General features: G+C 38.1%; 1 protein-coding gene across 1 annotated transcript in view; it reads left to right on the top strand.

Moving 5' to 3' along the window:
- Tusc3 (tumor suppressor candidate 3) overlaps nucleotides 1-17,619 on the top strand; it is a 162,314-nt gene that overhangs the window by 55,728 nt on the left and 88,967 nt on the right. The window contains exon 2 of the mRNA XM_038327288.1: nucleotides 8,263-8,432. Coding sequence (XP_038183216.1) covers nucleotides 8,263-8,432 — 170 coding nt within the window. The remainder of the gene's footprint in view (nucleotides 1-8,262; nucleotides 8,433-17,619) is intronic.

Below are 17,619 nucleotides of genomic sequence, written 5' to 3'. Positions count from 1 at the left end.
ACCACAAATGCGCTTTGTACTCTGCAGTGACTTTGCCCTAAATTTGCCCATTTTGAGCATTTCTGTCATGTTACTTAGTAAGTCCAGAAAAGTGCTGGTGTTTGTTGTTCTTATATTGGTTTCTTGATTCTTCTTTCTATGGGTAACTGAATTGGATTTGCTATATCTGGGTTGCTTTCTTCAGTCTCTTAGCAAAGACATACATGTAATTTACGTTATTGAAGAACTTCTGATGTGTTCTCCAAGTCATTTCTTACTGAAACGAGTCACGGTGTTAGTCAACAGAGATAAACATAGTAGAAACTGTTGAAATTCTAATATTATGAAACTTGTTTTCTCAGACACCCCTGACCCTGAAGTAAGAATTCGACGTCTTAACTGAATGTAGTTTCCGAGAGTGGAGTCAGGTGGTGACGTGTGAAGGCGCATGCGGCATGGTCTCCGGAGCCGAAACCTACACTTGCTTTGTTCTTTACTGGAGGGCAGAGTCAATACTTCTTGGCTTTCATCTAGTCTTTGTTAGATGTTTTTACCATTCCCTTTTAATTGACACTTAACTGTTTTGCTTTCTGTGTTTTTGTTGATTTTTTTTTCTCTTTGTGTAATATAAACACGCTGGTGTGCATGTGTGTTTAGGGACCAGTAGAAGACGCTGGTGGGCCTCCTCAGTCACAACTCCACTTTGTTTTTGAGATAGGATTTCTTTCACTGACTAGCCCATTGAAACTATAAGCAAGAGCCTTATTAAGTAATCTCTAAAAGTTGTCGTGGTCTTGGTCATTGTGTCTCTTCATAGCAGTAGAACAGACACCCTCACCCTGCTCTCCATTCTGTTATTTGTAAAGTGAAAAAGGTAGAAACTTCAACAACATTGCATTTATGAAGTAGAAATACACATGCACCTCCATATCAGTGTGGTAAATACACCCAGAGTGAGCATAAGGAAAGGACCATTTATTTTGGCCCATGTCTTGATGGGTATTGTTCAAGTCAAGAAGGCTTGCTCCATTCATAGTGAATGAGGTCTCCAAACATCTTGCTTACATGGCGTGAACCAGGAAGCACTGTGCATGGCTTCATACTCGAAGCTTCTCAGTTACAGACTTCTCAATTCCTTCTTATGATAAACACATGGTTATCTGTTAGATAGAATTAATTTGGATGTAGAACAATTGTTGCAAATTAAAAGTAGCCACTGTGAATTAGTAGTCACAGAAATAAAATCATCTTTACTATCTTTTTCTAGTTACTATCATACAGCCATTTTCTTACACGCTAAAGCCCCAACACCACATATCACTGCTAAATGTATTTGCTATAATGATCTGTCTTACTTTCTTTAGTAATGGCAATAGCCATCAAACTGGTCATGCCATTATCCAAACAAAATTATGAAGCAGTTTCTGACTTTGAGAATGTAACATAATGTTTTTCATGCAGTGTAAGTACTCAAAACATTGTAAAAGTCTGAGATTTAAAGTAATAACTAGGTTATCTTAACTACAGATAGTCTCTTACGTGCTTCCTATCAATGCTTTTGAAGGAATTTTATCTGAAGAGATGGGAACAAAAATTTGACTTTGTTGTCATTTGTGGTATAAATATTTCCCATGCTTTAATCTTTTCAACATCTTTATTAGATTTTGTTTGAATTTTATACATAAAAAATGATTGAGAGAAACAATTTGGATAAATCACCATACATATAAATTCAGTCATATTTTGAACTTGTCAAATACTTTGTTCATTTTTAAAATTAAAATATGCATTCTTTTCAAGATATAATTATTTTATATTTAATGTGTATGATTGCCTGAATGTATATATGTGTACCAGGTATAAATATGGTACCTAGAGGATAGAGAGCACTTGGGATCACTTGGTACTGAGTTAAGGGTGATTATGTGCCACCATGTGAGTCCCTTGGGATTCAAACCTGAATTCCCTACAAGACCAACAAGTGCTTCTAATCTCCCAGTTTCTCCCTAGTTCCTTGACTCCATTTGTTACAGGTTGCATTATGTTTCATTTCACAGATGTCTGTTATTGCAGCAAGTTTCCTGACACAAAGTGTCTCCACCTCTTTGATTCCTGGGTTGAAAGAAGGGTGGCGTTCATGGTCATCATTCTCTCTAGCGACCATGAGGGACTCAGGAGAATTTTAACATTTTGAAATATGATTTAGAGATTGACTATTCCATTATGTTGTCTCATATGTGCCTACCATGTATGTGTGATACTAAAGTTTGGTTTTTTTTTTTCCCTGTTGTTTGTCTAGCTATATTTTACAGGTAGACCCAAGGAAAAACTATAGATTTGTGCAGAAAAGTATGTTCCCTCCTCTGCAAGACAGATCCTCAGATTGCATAACATCAGAATAACTGTTCTTCTGGGAGCTAGCATTTTCTGTGTACTACCTGCTAACACATTTCATTACATTTTTATCACCTCCCAGAAGCACCGTGCAAGGACAAGTACAGAACAGTAGTCTAGATTTTCATCTGCGCGTTCAGTGCTGAACCCTGTTCTCATGCTTGATAGCCTTCCTGCTTCATGACAGGGAGCTTTCTTATCTTTTAGATGTGTTTTACATTCCACAAACTTACTCATTCAAGTGTGTAATTTAGTGATTTAGTAACTTTCAGGGATGGTATATTCATCCCAGAAATAAGTTTTATAGCATTTATATGTTTCCAGTAAGAGACTCGTAGACATTTACCATTCAAAGTATTTGATTCTTCTCCCCAGGCCCATGGTTTCTGTTGTATCTACAGAGAGTTTTCTGGACCCGTGTCCTGGAATCACACCACATTGTGTTCTCTGGTGTCTGTGTTTAGTGAGTAGGTTTGAGGATTATCCATATTAGCATTTATGTGAAATTTGCTTGTTCCTCCTCAGCAGCATTCCATTATGTGGATATGCCACATTTCGTTTATTCACTAAGCAGTTAGTAGATATTTAGGGTTTTGTGATAAGTAAGTACAAAAATCATGGTTTTAAAATGTGCAAATTGCTTTGGGTGTCATTATAATTTGAATTAACATTCTCCTCTACTGACGATTTGTGATACCTAACAGTTGATACATGAAACAGGTCCCTTGTATTAGACCTAATATTGAGTTTATTTTCCATTATGTTGAAATGACTTTTAAATGAAATTTCCTTTTAAGCATTTCCATCTCTACAACTGTTCTCTCTTGAAAGTTAATATTTCTGTAATTAGGAGCTTTATGTTTGTTGTTCGTATGTTGATGCTTTTAAAGTAGACTCATTAACTTAAAAACTTGTTTTTCTGACCTAGTTTGCTTATAGATGTTTTGTTAGTTAATAAATAATCTAAGACCTGCCTTGAAGTAAATTATAGTAATTCCTTAGTAGACCATCTTACTATAAAAATTTACTTTTACTTAAATATTGCCCATTATAAAATTCACTTGATATGTGCAACACACCTGTATTACATCAAGAAAGGCTGAGTAGGACATTTAACTGCTTCTTGCTAAGTTATGGCATACCTACCTGTCTCTGTAGAGTTGTGCTGTTGGTGTGCTTACAACATGCTGGAAAATGGCCTTAGGTGGTGTCCTGCCTTGAGATGGTGGAATTACTCAGGAAGAATTTATTTATTTCTCTTGGCTTGTGTTATGGAGCAGCAATGGTACCACATTAAAAAAAGTTTCAGTTTCTGTTGCCCTTGTGGTAATGACAGTATGACTCTTGCTATGCTAGTGAGGTAAGACAAGTTTTACTTTGGCTTAGGCTGTAGTAAGAAACATTTGTATGCTTTCTGTTTGCATATCCATGCTTTGAAAATGTGAAACTACTATCATACATTGTTTTCTCATTACAAAATAAGGCATTTTTAAAAGAAATGTTCTTCACCCTGTGTCATCTGGCAAATAAATTATTGTTGTTTTTGGCTACAATGACAATACTGCCTCTCAAAGCTATCTACATTGTGTTGGTGTGCTAGAACGTGAGATCCGCTACTCTCTGGCCAGAATCTGGTATTAATGAGTGTACACCTATGAAATAAAGAAAAGGCATAAAATACAAATGCAAATTAAAATGTTGAGATGCCTTTCTTTTTCTTTTGGATGCTAACATGACTTTTACCCCAGCATTTGCGCCACAGTGTTTGTCAACTTGCAGAATATCAATAATAAGAAAAAGGCATTTTATTTGTAGAATTCTGAAGGATTATTTTAATTTCACAGCAGTGAAATTTGTAGAAGTGTACCGTTGAAAGGATTGGTTAAGTCATAAACTGAACACTCTAGGCAAACACTCTGCACCACTCTTGTGTGTCTTGTTTGTTTCTTAAAAGCAAATATAACTTACGGTGGCATGTACCTTTAATACCAACACTCAGGAAGCAGAGGCAGGCGCATCTCTGTTGAGTTCGAGGCCAGCCTGGTCTACAGAGCAAGTTCTAGGACAGACTCTGAAGCTACAGAATGGGTTGCTGTCTCAAACGCCCCCAACCGCCCCCCAAAAAACCCTAAAAAACAACAAGAATTCCTGTGCTGTGATGAGGTCAGGATCTGCGGGTGCTGGTCCGTGAGGTGGCTAGCACTGGGGAAACCCAGATTCCATCCTTATTGCCTGCATCACAGCTCTCAGTGCAATCCTTGTTAAGATAGGTGAGTATTTTTGTGTGAGTAGTTGATGGCTCTTACCTTTGAAATCTTAAAACCTTAAAACAACTGAAAACTAGCCAGCGATGCCAAGGATATTTTAGGATACGTAATATGAGAAGCCCAATACCGAACTGTCTTGGAACCCAGTTTTGGGAGGTGGGGGTCAGATGCCCCCTTCCACTCAGAAGTACCGATCTTTCCATACCCACTTTGAACATGCGCACCAGAACTGGAACTTTAATTTCTAAATGGACATAAACTCCCTGCTTGCCTGTCACATTTGAGGCTTTAAAATTTAGATTATGTCCTTAAATTGACTGTTTTAAAGGGTAAACTTCTCGGTGTTACAAGGACGCACGTCTCCATGGACCACTCGTGTTTCATGGCCATGCATGTCTGAGCGCAGCTTTTGTGCACAGGTCTGGTGGGTGCGCTTCAAGGTTTCAAGGTTGCAGTTTCAAGAACATCTTTATAGAAAATGCTGTGAAGATTGGGATAGCAGCTCCCTCTTGGACAGAGGGTAGATTTACTTCTCCATAAAAACAGAAACTGCTTTTTCTCTTCACGGTAAAGGTTGGACAGATTTGCTAGCAGTTCTTTTAAAAGCTTAGTCTTTCCACAGCAGGGAAGCTGCTTGATTCAGTAAAGTAGCTGTTGTCTGAGCACAAGGATTTGAGTACCGTTCTCCAGCACCTAGTAAAGACTGAGAGTGGCCCAGCACACCTGTAGCCCGAGAATTGGTGACCGTGAAATAGGGCAGTCTATGAAACTCCAGCCAGCCTTGCTGAAGTATGAGCTTCAGAGTCAGTGAGAGACCCTGTCAAAATAATAAAAAAATAAGAGTATTACATCCACTCTAGTCTCCACATATACAGGCACACACATCCACTCCCACCCTTGCACATATTGACATGAACATGTGTGTGTGCCACAAACACAAACACAGAACAAAAGACTGCAGGTTTCTAAGCTCTGGATTCTTGAGCTATCAGATAAAACCTGATTGTCCATTATCCACTTAGGTCACTTGGTTCCTGTTGGGATACAGATGGCATCGTTAAGTTCTCACCATGAGAAATACCTCTGGGAATTTCTTCTAGTCTCTGAAATTATGATATGTTATAAGTAGACTGAAACACTTAGTTTGCGTTTGAACAGTTGTTTTAACTGATAGATATTGGTATAATTATGTGACTCAGCTGCTCCAGCAGCTATAATTTGAAGAAATTCAAAGTGTGCTGTGAATATTTGTGTTTAATGAGAAAAGTATGTCTCATTAGGAACTCCCCTAGGAATCAGAGAGGTAGCAGTTTCTAAAACTAGTTCCCTCGGCTTCCTCAGGGATTTGACTTGACTCGGCTTGGTTTCTGCTTTGAAGACTGTTTTTGCTTAAAAATCACAATTCTTAAATATTTAAGACACACTTTACGTTTATATTGTACCTGTTAGTTAAATTGTAAAAGCTTAAAGGAACTTTGAGCAACCTTGATTCATTGAGCCTTAGCATGAAGAGTTGAAGAGTTAAATCCTATGAATATCCAGCAGTTTTCTGGACCTTGAGGTGAATGTGTGTCTTCTCAGAATGAAGGCTTAAGAGCTATAGTTCTTAAAACCCTTTGGGGCTGTTGATGAGGCTGAACAATTTCTTCCCAATTAGTTTTTACTAGTTATTTTAATATGATTATTAGTCTTATAAAATGTACTCAGACTTTCAGGAGGAATGAACAGTTAGAGTTATCTGCATCTAAATAGATTGTTTTCAAGTTAGAGTTAATTTCAGTTCTTGCGTCTTTGTTAGAGCCAGATTATGTCAATGAAAACAAACACAATTAACCCAGTAATTAGCCGCAATACTTTTTCATACAGTTGTGCTTATATGCCAGCTTTAATGCCTTCTGCCCACTCTTCAGCCAGGCTCCACTCTCTCCTTCCATTTCTTTTGATTTAACTTTTCCCTTTGCCCTGGTAGGCACAGGATTCCTCACTATTTTTTTTATTTGCTTGTTGTTGTTGTTGTTGTTTTCTTAAAGGCAAGTGATACATCTGTCTTTCTCTTTTCCTGTATGTCCACCTCTGCAGAGTTCATAGGGAGCTACTCTGGGTGTTCTGTTTGCGAAGGAAGGGGCAAGACTGTTATATGGAACTGGCTTAGATGCAACACACCCAGCCTGCTATGACCTGACATCCGTGTGGTCTGCAAGGCTAAGGGCAGTCTTGCTTCCAGACGCACATTCATATGTAGGGTTTTCTTTTCAGGCTTTTTCAGGGACAGTGAATGGTCTGAGGATGAGCTTCTGCTTCGAAGCTTGGGTCCCCACTCTGGAAGAGAATGGTAGAACAACTCTAGCCTCTTGTGCTATCTTTCAGTCTCTGCCTTTCTCATTGTTCCCCTGCCTGCCCCATGTCCATCACCTTTCTTCTGTAACTGCAATTTAATTTCTCCTGCTGTGACCTTTATAAATAAAATTACACAGCGGTCTTTCATGGATTTTTATACTTAGATGATTTCTCTGCTGTTGTATGTTTAAAAGTTTAAAGAGAAATTTAGTCAAGGAGATGCTCCCACTCCACAGTTTGCTAGAAAGCATGGTAAGGGAGGGAGGGAGGGAGGGAGGGAGGGAGGGAGGAAGGGAGGGAGGGAGGGAGGGAGAGAATATGTATACACCTATCTGTGGGGTGTGTGTGTGTGTGTGTGTGTGTGCCCATGGCGGTCAGCTTGGGTAGAGCTGCTGATTTGATCTTACCTAGATGTCCTTTCCCTGCCCTTTGAGGAGTAGAGCAAGTTTCCTTAAGTCTCTTTTGTCTGCACCATTCACGTGCTTATGTTGCTGGCTTCTTCAGCATCCAGCCTAGGGACAGCAGACCAGACCTGCAGGACCTTGTTGCTTTGCCATTCTTCAAATCTTCAAGTGTCTAGCCCGTCTGTGTCTTCCACTTGGTACAGGCTTCTTTGGCTTGCTGGCTTTTTTTTTTTTTTTTTTTATAGGATAAAGAGAATTTTTAGCTGTATTTAGAGTGAAGAACAGGGTAACGTGTTCTTTTTTTTTCTGAGAGCAGAAATTTGATTTTCTCTAATAACTTTTTTATAAGCTTTATATTTTTCCTTCCTTCCTTCCTTCCTTCCTTCCTCCCTCCCTCCCTCCCTTCCTTCCTTCCTTCCTCCCTCCCTCCCTTCCTTCCTTCCTTCCTTCCTTTCTTTCTTTTTGTTCCTGACACAGGGTTTCTCTGTGTAGCTTTTGAGTCTGTCCTGGAACTCTCTCTGTAGACCCGGCTGGCCTCAAACTCACAGAGATCTGCCTGCCTCTGCCTCTCTAGTGCTGGGATTAAAAGCGTGCAACACCAACGCCTGGCTCCTTTTTATAGACTTTAACGTCATTTGCAAAAATGAAATATTTGTGCAAGTCAGGTCAATAAGGGACTAATATATTTACCCAAGTAAAGTCTATTAACAAACATTAAGTTAAGAATATAGCCTTGATATGATTCTATTTAAATTAAGTGTAATTGAAACATTTTGGCATCTCATGAGTCATTTAGACAGCACAGCACATGTAGACTTGCCAAGGGAAAGTGACTCCAAGGAAGGCATACCCTTGTAATGTTTATTTCTATTTAATTACAGAACCTTTTGGCTGAAAAAGTAGAACAGCTGATGGAATGGAGTTCCAGGCGCTCGATCTTCCGAATGAATGGCGACAAGTTCCGGAAGTTTGTGAAGGCCCCACCTCGAAACTACTCTATGATTGTTATGTTCACTGCTCTCCAGCCTCAGCGGCAATGTTCTGTCTGCAGGTAATTTACGTATTTAAACTCTTGGAGAAAGCAATAGCCCCAGTTTATATGCTTGTATTACGATATACATGTGTAAGAAAATTCAGTGCATTTTTAGTGTGAAATATAACTGAATTGTAAAAGAAAGCTGTGAGTCAGGACATTGTCCAATGTCACAAGTGTCTGTTAAAACTGACTTCTCATTCTTACATCTTTTTGTTTATAGATCCATAGGTAATTTCTGTGATCTATGAAGTAGTTCCCTGGTGTTCTTCCTTGTAAAGGGACTTTCTTTTTTCAGGGATGTCCATTTACTTTCGGTCCTAATCATTAGGAACTTCTTAGTAGATGAGAGAGGTAAAGAATTTGAAAGGAATGAAGTGTTTATCAGAAAGGAATTTTGGAAAGAGCAGATCTAATGCATGTAAATTCAGAGATAATGGTAGAGTCGCACGTAAGGAACTGTTAGAAGTGATGCAGAGACTCTGTGCTGCTTTACATCTCTGTGGAAGAGTAGCTGAGAAAAGTCGATGTGACACGGGAAAGGTGCTTCATTCATTTTGGGTATTTTGTTTTATTTTCACTTGGATTTGTGTTTTGGGGCTTGCTGTCATTAAAGAGAGGCAGCCCAAAAGTAGTTCAAGGATCAGGGGCTGAGACAAAGCTCTCAAAGGCATAGCCCAGCAACCTTTTTTTCCACATAAGAAACCCACCTCTTAACAGCCCATTCAGCTCTGGATTTCTCAGTGGATCAAACCACTAGTATGTATAATGCGCACTATGTATATGTACACACATGGCAAGTTACGAGCTTTCATGATCAAGTAACTCTACAGTGCCAGCAGCTGCTTACCGTGTCTTCACCACACAAGTGGAAGACAGCTTTATTCAAAACATAGTTTCCTGTGGATGGTTTCTCCAACACCTTCTAGTAGTTACATCTTGCAAAGCCATAATGCCACATTGTAAGTAAATGATTAGCATTGATCTATCACAATATAGAGGGATTAGATCGCCATTTCTTTGCAGCCTTATCTACTCCATATTGCACTCTGTGCATTGAATTTGGCAGCTAGCCAATTGATTTCCCATTTGTATAATTTCGTTATTTCAAGATTGTTATGGATATTTAATCATTGTAGAATCTTTTGTACCCCCTTCTTTTTGAGTTAGCATAATTCCTTCAAATACCACCCAAGATGTTGTATTTATCAACAGCAAGCTCTTTTTAATACCAAGTAATAATTTCATAGTGCAGATGTTTTGCAGTTTATCAGTGTGTCTGTGATAGGCCATAGTCAAAGGGTAGGCAGACTATTTTGCAAAATTACCTGTAGGTTATGTGTATCAGGTGTTATGAAACAAATGAATCTTATATGTAGATTTGATCCCCCTTTCCAAGTTTTTACATTATATGTACGTTTAAAAAAAATCTAAGATAATTCTAAACCCAAAACAATATAACAAGCATTGTGGATAAAGGATATTCAGCTTGTTCAAATAAAACAACTGAACATTTCGTAATGGCTGGCGATGATTAATGCCTTTTTATATGCATATTAATTTTGAATATCTTTTTTGTTTGTTATCTAGATAGCTTTGATGAAATACCATTTCATGACTTTTGTCTATTGCTAACTGATTGTTCCTACTGAATTATGTTGCTCACTGTGTTTGTAGATGAGGCTAATCTGAAGCTAGCTGTGGGCCTTGACTGGCTTTCATTTTACAGTCTCTAGTGTTAGCTGGGCATATGTCTTCATGCCTGATTGTTTATACCTGTATTACAAACAGCCTTAAAGGGAGATGGAGACACTTGAGAAAGTCACTTTTTCTGCAGTGATTGCTCCCTCCCAAACCCGACACAGGAATGAATTTTTCTGGTTCTTTCTATGTCAGTATAAGTTTGGATGGTTTCTACACTGCCATTGTAATATTTTACAATTCTATATAGTTTTGAAAGGTTCCTAGTTAGTTTTCAAAAAATACATGCCTTCCAATTTTAGCCTTTGCTGCCTTTTCCTTCTCTTTAAGGCACAGGAAGTTTCTCGTAGCATCCAGTTCTGTTTAGACGTATGGTTGCTTGCGAAGAGGATGGTGACTGAGCTTCTGGCTTCCTTTAAGTCCTTCACAAGTCTTCCTGCTCTTCCTTCACAGTTACTTTATTCTCAAACTTCAGAATCCAATTCTCACCTTCCTCCCGGTTAACATCAAAGACCGTAGCCAAATAAAATTGCTAATTATGACTATTCAATACAATTCTCACCTCCTCTAAGTGTTAACTCCAAACTTCCACTGCTAAATTATACTGTAGAGAATATTCCCATAATTGCTTAGATGTGCTCTTGCACAAATTTACTCATCTCCAGAATTGACTCTCTTCTAGGAACAAAGTAGCCACTTTCAAGGCTGTTATTATGGATCAGTAGATTTTTTAAAAAAAATCAAATAGAAGGAAAATAAAATCTTTCATTTTAGAATTAGACAAAGTTTATAAACAAATCCTGATGATGTGTTACAGATTAATGTAGTATTGTACTTCATTTGAAAAATAGTAAATTATAAATATGTTTTGATTAGATGTTAAGTGACTATATGTGCATATTCACATATGAACACACAAATGAGTACTTATGTTTTATACACACATATACATACATACACAAACTTGTGATTCTCTTACTGAAATTTCTATCTGATAAAATCCATTTTACCATTGACATTCAAGCTGAGAGGTTGTCTAATTTTCCTGAATCATAACGCTAAGTGCCCTCCACTGCGAGCATTTGTGATTGGAGACCTGTTAGAGTGTGCTGCCTCCCCAGTGCATGGATTCAGCATAGCCCTTGCCCTGGGGGTGGAACTTGTGTCTTGCCTTGGCAAATTCAACTGAAATATTGGTCCTGTTGGGTCTAGATGCATCAACCAGAAATTCCCAAACAAATAGTTGTGGAAACTTTGTTTTAAGGCAGCAGGTGCAGTATTTAGTGTACTGAGCCAAAGCCATGCCGGGCAGAACTCGCCAGACTTCTGTTGACTCCAGTGAAGTCACTTGTAAGATTAGGTTCAAAAGTTAGCAGATAAGATGAAAACCGTATGTAAATTACATTGTGTCGGCATGTTATCCAAAAGCCATTGTAAGTACATTACTTTATAAATGGAGACTTGAACCCTTACTTGTTTTTTATTCCTTAAATAATGTGTCTTTGAGAGCTTTCATTTTAAATTCACTCATTTGTTCACTTCCTTAAACAAGGTTTGCCAAAAACTATGAAGCTCCACTTCCATTCACTTATTTTCTGCCTCATGGCTTGGTTGATACTCGGGGAAAATGTTCACTAATTTAACATAGAAATGATTCTGGAGTTATTGCTTAGCTCAGTGATTTAATTTTATGTTTCAACATGTTGTAATTTCAGTCTATTGGTATTCTCGGAGTTTCTTTGTCAGGTTATATAATCCCAGCTCCTTTACTGTTTGCCATGCCTTTTGCTGATGAAGGGAATACTGTAACATTTTTCTGAGCCTTTTTCTGTTTCCTGAATTCTGCATTTAAGTTCTTGCTTTAATCTTTGATCCTTATCTCTATTGTAATTTCAAATGTACAAGAAATTGGGACAGTAGAATATTTGACACCAGTGTTGCTCTTTACTAAGATTTTACAAATGGGTAACACTTACTGCCTTTAATTTTTTTTTTCTCTTTCAAGTAAAAGTCAAATAACCTTTGTCAGCCATCAGCAGAGGTGTCTGAACTGGAGCAGTCAGTCAGTACCATTCCTAAATTCGGTAGAAAGTTTGAAAGCATGAAGCCATTGTGACATAGTCCCTCCTTTTGTCTGTTTTGAGGAGTCAGTGCTGATCTGTTCTATGTGATTGCCGTACCTTAGTTTCTCTTGTTTTATGTTACTCTCACATGATACATGCTTTTATGGTGTTTTGTTCTAAAGACATTGACACTTTTATTTTTTCACTTTACTTACAACTAGATTTGTGTAATTAAGTGTGGGGGTGACGTAAAGGTCGCTCATACACGCTCTCATCAGGAGGTCTATAGTAGCAGAGAGTTGAGACCGCAGTGTGGAGACTGAGTAGGCGGTGCTCTTCTGGTCTGTGGACTGTCCAGTAGACTTTCTTTCCGCTATTGTAGGATATATCTGAGAGCTCTAAGTAGGTTTGGAGGGAAGATACTTAGTTGTCTTATTACTTCTCTGATGCTCAGATAAAACACCATGACTAAATCAACCTGAAGATGCATTTATTCAGGTCCATGGCTTCAGAGAGCTAGAGAGGAGTAAAAATAAAGACATTGTTGGATCATGGGGAAAATTAGAAGTCATCATGCTAGATAAAATACACCAGGCTCACAAGGAGCCATATTGCATGTGTTAGTCATGTGTGGATGGCTTTAAGGAAATAAACAGCAATCCAAGTGAATTGGGTACAATAGGGATGTGGGAGGTAAAAGGGTTGGAGATGGGAGATGGATAAGAAGATCAAGGGTAAGTGAACTTAAATGGAGTAAAATAGAAACACATGAACACTATCTTAGTGTGGGATGCTACTCTGCACAATTCATACTTATTGAAATTGAACAACACTATGATAAATATATATGTATTTTTAATTACTGATTTTGCTTGTACCATGTCTAATTTTCTTATCAAGTGCACTGTCCCCAGACTGTTACTCTTTGTTTTGCTGTATTTGTTCAAGAATCAAGAGTGGGTTTTCAAAACTGTCTCGTCCGGCTTACTTAGATCATAGTATTGGCTATTCATTTGTAGTTTTACTTTTACTAATATCAAAATATCACTTAATCTTTGAATTAAACTTTTTGACAAAGATGTGAGCTGTGGGTAGAGCAAAGAGTTGTGGCTCTTAGGTCTGTTAGGAGTGTCATCAATAGAGTACATGCACAGTGCACAGTGTATTCTCAGGTGTTCCGGGGTTGAGAGAAAGGGGAGCAGTATAGTCACGGCAACAAATTGAAATGAACCAGAAATAGAGAAAAACTAATTCCACTTCTCTCCATAGCTTTGAAAATAATCAATACAATACAGTGTGGTGTATAGCATAGAAGTGTGGTGTGGTGTGTGTGTGTGTGTGTGTGTGTTTGTGTGTGTGTATGTATGCATACACACATGTGCACCACAGTGCACAAGTAGAAGTCATAGAACAACTTACAAGAATTGCTTCTCTGATTCCACTGTGGGTCTAGGAACTGAATTCAGGTTGTCAGTATTGGTGGCAAACACCTCATTGGCTTTGCCTTCTGCATAGCTCTAAACTGAAAAGTTATAAAGTGGATTTAAAAATGGTATGCATTAAAGGAAGAAATGAAAGATGTAAAACAAAATTTTAAGTAACATTCAAAAAGTATATAGAGAGAACAAGAGAAAGAGAATGCTGGAAGAATGTAAGGCAGATGGAGAAGGGAAAGAGTTTGAAGCATAAGGAGGAGCCCACATGACATATGGGCCAACACACTGCTGAGTGCAGGGTGTGAAACAGGACCAGGGCTTGAGTTTTCAGCACCTAAACTTCTTAATTCTGATGCTCGTTCCCTGACACAGACTCAGACTCTGGGTCCTCTAAAGCTGGCCATCTTCATCTGTGCCATGGATCTTAGAAGGAAAACAAGCTAAACTGTGACCTGTGTTCCTGAATCAGGTCTCACTATCACATCAGTGCCACATGTGATCACATGACAGATGGTTTCCAGGACAACATGGCAATTCTTGGTGTGACAAACAAAATGTATGATCAGGCTGTCCTGGAACTAACTTTGTAGACCTGGCTGGCCTTAAACTCACAGGGATCCTCCTGACTCTGCCTTCCTAGTGTTGGGATTAAAGCTGTTTGCCACCACACCAAGTTTGAAATGGAAAAGATTTTTTATTTTCCAAAGCAACAATTTTCTCAACGTTACAGTACTTAATATTGGGAAAGGCAGAATATTTCTCAAATTCTGGCTAAACTATAGCTTCTAGATCAGTTGCGTTCAGATCACCTTTTGATTTTTTTTCCATTTTGGCTTCTTGTTTCTCTACACTTCTATAAGCGCCTGTTGCCACCCTTCACCCCCACCCCCACTGATCGGTTGTGACTGCAGTGCTGATGTGCTCTTTCATTCTGTCCCCAGTCCTAGAGTTCTGGAATCTCTTGGGTCAAGCTGAACTTCACTGCATGCAGTCAGCCACCCACATCACCAAGAAGCTCTTTTGATTTTGAACTGAAAAATGCTGCTTACTTTTAATTCCCTTTCTTTATCCCCTTTTACCTTTGAGAGTGGTCATATACAGTCTCTGTGTACAGCACTCTCTTTATCACTGTAAATCATTTTATTTGTTGTTTTTGTAAAATAAAGTCATTATTAAGGAATTATTTGCTGACTATCATGATTTTACAGTGATATGTAATTTTCTACTTATAACTATTCTTTGGAGATAAACTTGAACAGATAAGATGAACAGAAGTATGAAAGCCTTTTGTATAAAGAATTTTGGAAAGGTTGTGATGGTGGTGATGATGATGAGGATGGGAACTATGGGCTTAAGTTCAAAGTTATGTGTGTACTTATGTGCTCAGTATAATTTTATTAAATGAGAGACTATATTGGTAACAAACATTCATAAAATTAGTAGTAACCAGCATAGAGTTTGGTATTACTACCAGTTTCCTCTGCTGAGATTATAATTTGTCTTTTACAATTACTGACAGTGGTTCTATTAGGTATTTAGCTGGATACTGGGAAGATAACCATGAACAGACTCATCCATTATAGCTCTCCATCTCAGAACAGACTTGGAATTCTGGACCTTGACATGTACTTATGCCTTAAATTGGTGCTTTCCTAAACTCATAAATATCAGGAAAGAAAAGTAGAGATCAATGACAACACCTTTCTGTTATTAATTTGAATATTCATAAACCGTATTTAGATGTACAGAATTCTGGAAATTAATATGTTATGCTTATATTCTTCTGTCTGTTGGATGTGATTATTTGGTATGTTTCTAGTGTACGTGTTGTGTCATGTGTGCACTCGAGGTATAGAAAGTTTAGGAGAATCACAGAAGAACATTTTGAAACACTTGTCAATAGTAAGGTGACTTTATGGAGGGAAATTAAAGAAGACTTTGGAACTTGGTGCAGAGAGAGAGGAGAAGTACCTGTTGAAGAAACGTGAAGCGGCGTGTGAATAATCAGCTTTCCTGGCAGTTGTCGGACACATGGAGGTTTATATAACACTTTGTCACTTAGCTAGGAGTTTGACATGCCTCATTCTTTCACCTTTTAACAACTCTCGAGGGAGGAATTACTCATATTATCATGCTCAACGGGGGGAGGGATAAAATGACTATGACATTTCTAGATTTGTACATCATGAATTGTAAAGTTATTCTCAAGTTCAGATCTTGAGAGTTCAAATTCTGCCTGCAGTATGTGACTATGCTCACTACACTTGGTAGGTGTTGGCATCATAGTTTTGTATTTATTTATAGTAACTTATACTTCTGTACATTGATTTTATTTTGAACACACATCAAATTGTTTGACCTCTGAGGCTACAATCCACACTGTATCATGTAAAAAGCATCCTTCTCTCAAAGTGTTCTTTTATGTTCTCTTAATACTTTTGTGTGCATAAATAATATATTTAGAAAATTGGTATAAAAATTAATATATACACATGCATTACAAAACACATTATTAGAAGGTTTAGCACACTGAATGTGATACAGGTTTAATGGATTGTATTAAAAAGTTCTGATTTCTGAGGTGGGCTGAGAGTAGTTCTGAGAATTGAGAACATATTTATATTCTTATAGCCAAATGTAGTTGTGAAAAGCTAGCCATATGGGCAAAGAAACTGCCTTTGCCTCAGTTACTGACAATATACTGTCCAATCCAAGCTGTACCAGCAGGACACAAGAAAGGTGACTGGAAGTTTGCCAATACAAGGTAGTATAGTCCTTCAAGATTCCCTGCTTCATAGGACTCTGCCAAATACGTGAGTTCTGGAAACCAGGGTTGGGTGCTCCAGTGTTGCGGAATAACTTGGGGTGACTATCCAGGCAGCAAGATGTCTCTGTCATTAGGTAACATTTCACCATTCTGAGGTCTTTGATGGATTTTAAGACTAGATAGTTATAATTTTCCTTAGTTATGATAAAAGATAAATTAGATACAAAACTTTGAGCTCATAAGATAGATGATAAAATATTTTCTTGAATTTTTGCCAAATACAAATGGATTGGATATTCTTACTGCAATTCTTACTTAATAACTGTTTTGTTATATATAATTTTACTATTTTAAAGTTGAAACCTTCCTTTTTAATTAGTCAAAAAGAGGGAAATGCTGTGTATTATGCTTGTTGTTAATAAAAAACTGATTGGTTGATAGCAGGGCAAAAAGAGATGGGGCAAGACAGCGTGGCACAGGGAGAATGGTGGGAGGATGAAGGACATACTCGGGATTTAGAGGAGATGCCAGGAAATGGAGAGGAAGCAGGACATGCTGAAGTACAGGTAAAGCCACCAGCCACATGACAAAATGTATTTTGATAGAAAGGGTTAATTTAAATTATAAGAGCTAGTTCATAATAAGCCTGAGATACTGACCAAGCATTTCTAATTCATATTCAGCCTCTGAGTTGGTTATTGGGAACCAGGTGGTTAGAACAGGAGACTCCACCTACAATAAAGCTTTCTCAAATTGAGACGAGTTTAGCTTGCTCCATTTATTCCTTACTGTGAGACACAGATAAGTTGTTTAGTTTCTGTGTTGAAATTTCTCTAGTGAACAGGAATAAAATTAGTATGTGTATCAGCGCCTGCTCCAAAGCAAAACCAGACAGACATATATCAATAATCAGATACAGGAAATCTTTTTAAGGTGTTTTTGACAATTCTCACTGTAAACTTGACTAGATGTACTCAGCAATTACCATGTCATAGTTGACTTTACTCCTCTAGTGCTAATTCCCTGTGCTAGCTAACCTGTTTGTCTAAGTGACAAATAACTGAGAACAGTAACTTAAGTGAGAGGATCTACATTTTGGCCCATGGCAGAAAGAGTATGGCAAAGCCGAGCAGCTCGTGTCATGGTGGCAGGAAATGCAGAGGGCAGGGATAACTTTGCTAGTGGTTTTGTGATTTCCTCCTTTACTCTGCTCTGGTCCCCCTTCTATGAGATAATAC

This window comes from Arvicola amphibius, chromosome 4, assembly GCF_903992535.2.
Source record: "Arvicola amphibius chromosome 4, mArvAmp1.2, whole genome shotgun sequence".
In the NCBI taxonomy this organism is placed as follows: domain Eukaryota; kingdom Metazoa; phylum Chordata; class Mammalia; order Rodentia; family Cricetidae; genus Arvicola; species Arvicola amphibius.
The sequence above is the reverse complement of the archived record's forward strand: the minus strand, read 5'-3'. Positions and strand labels throughout refer to the sequence as shown.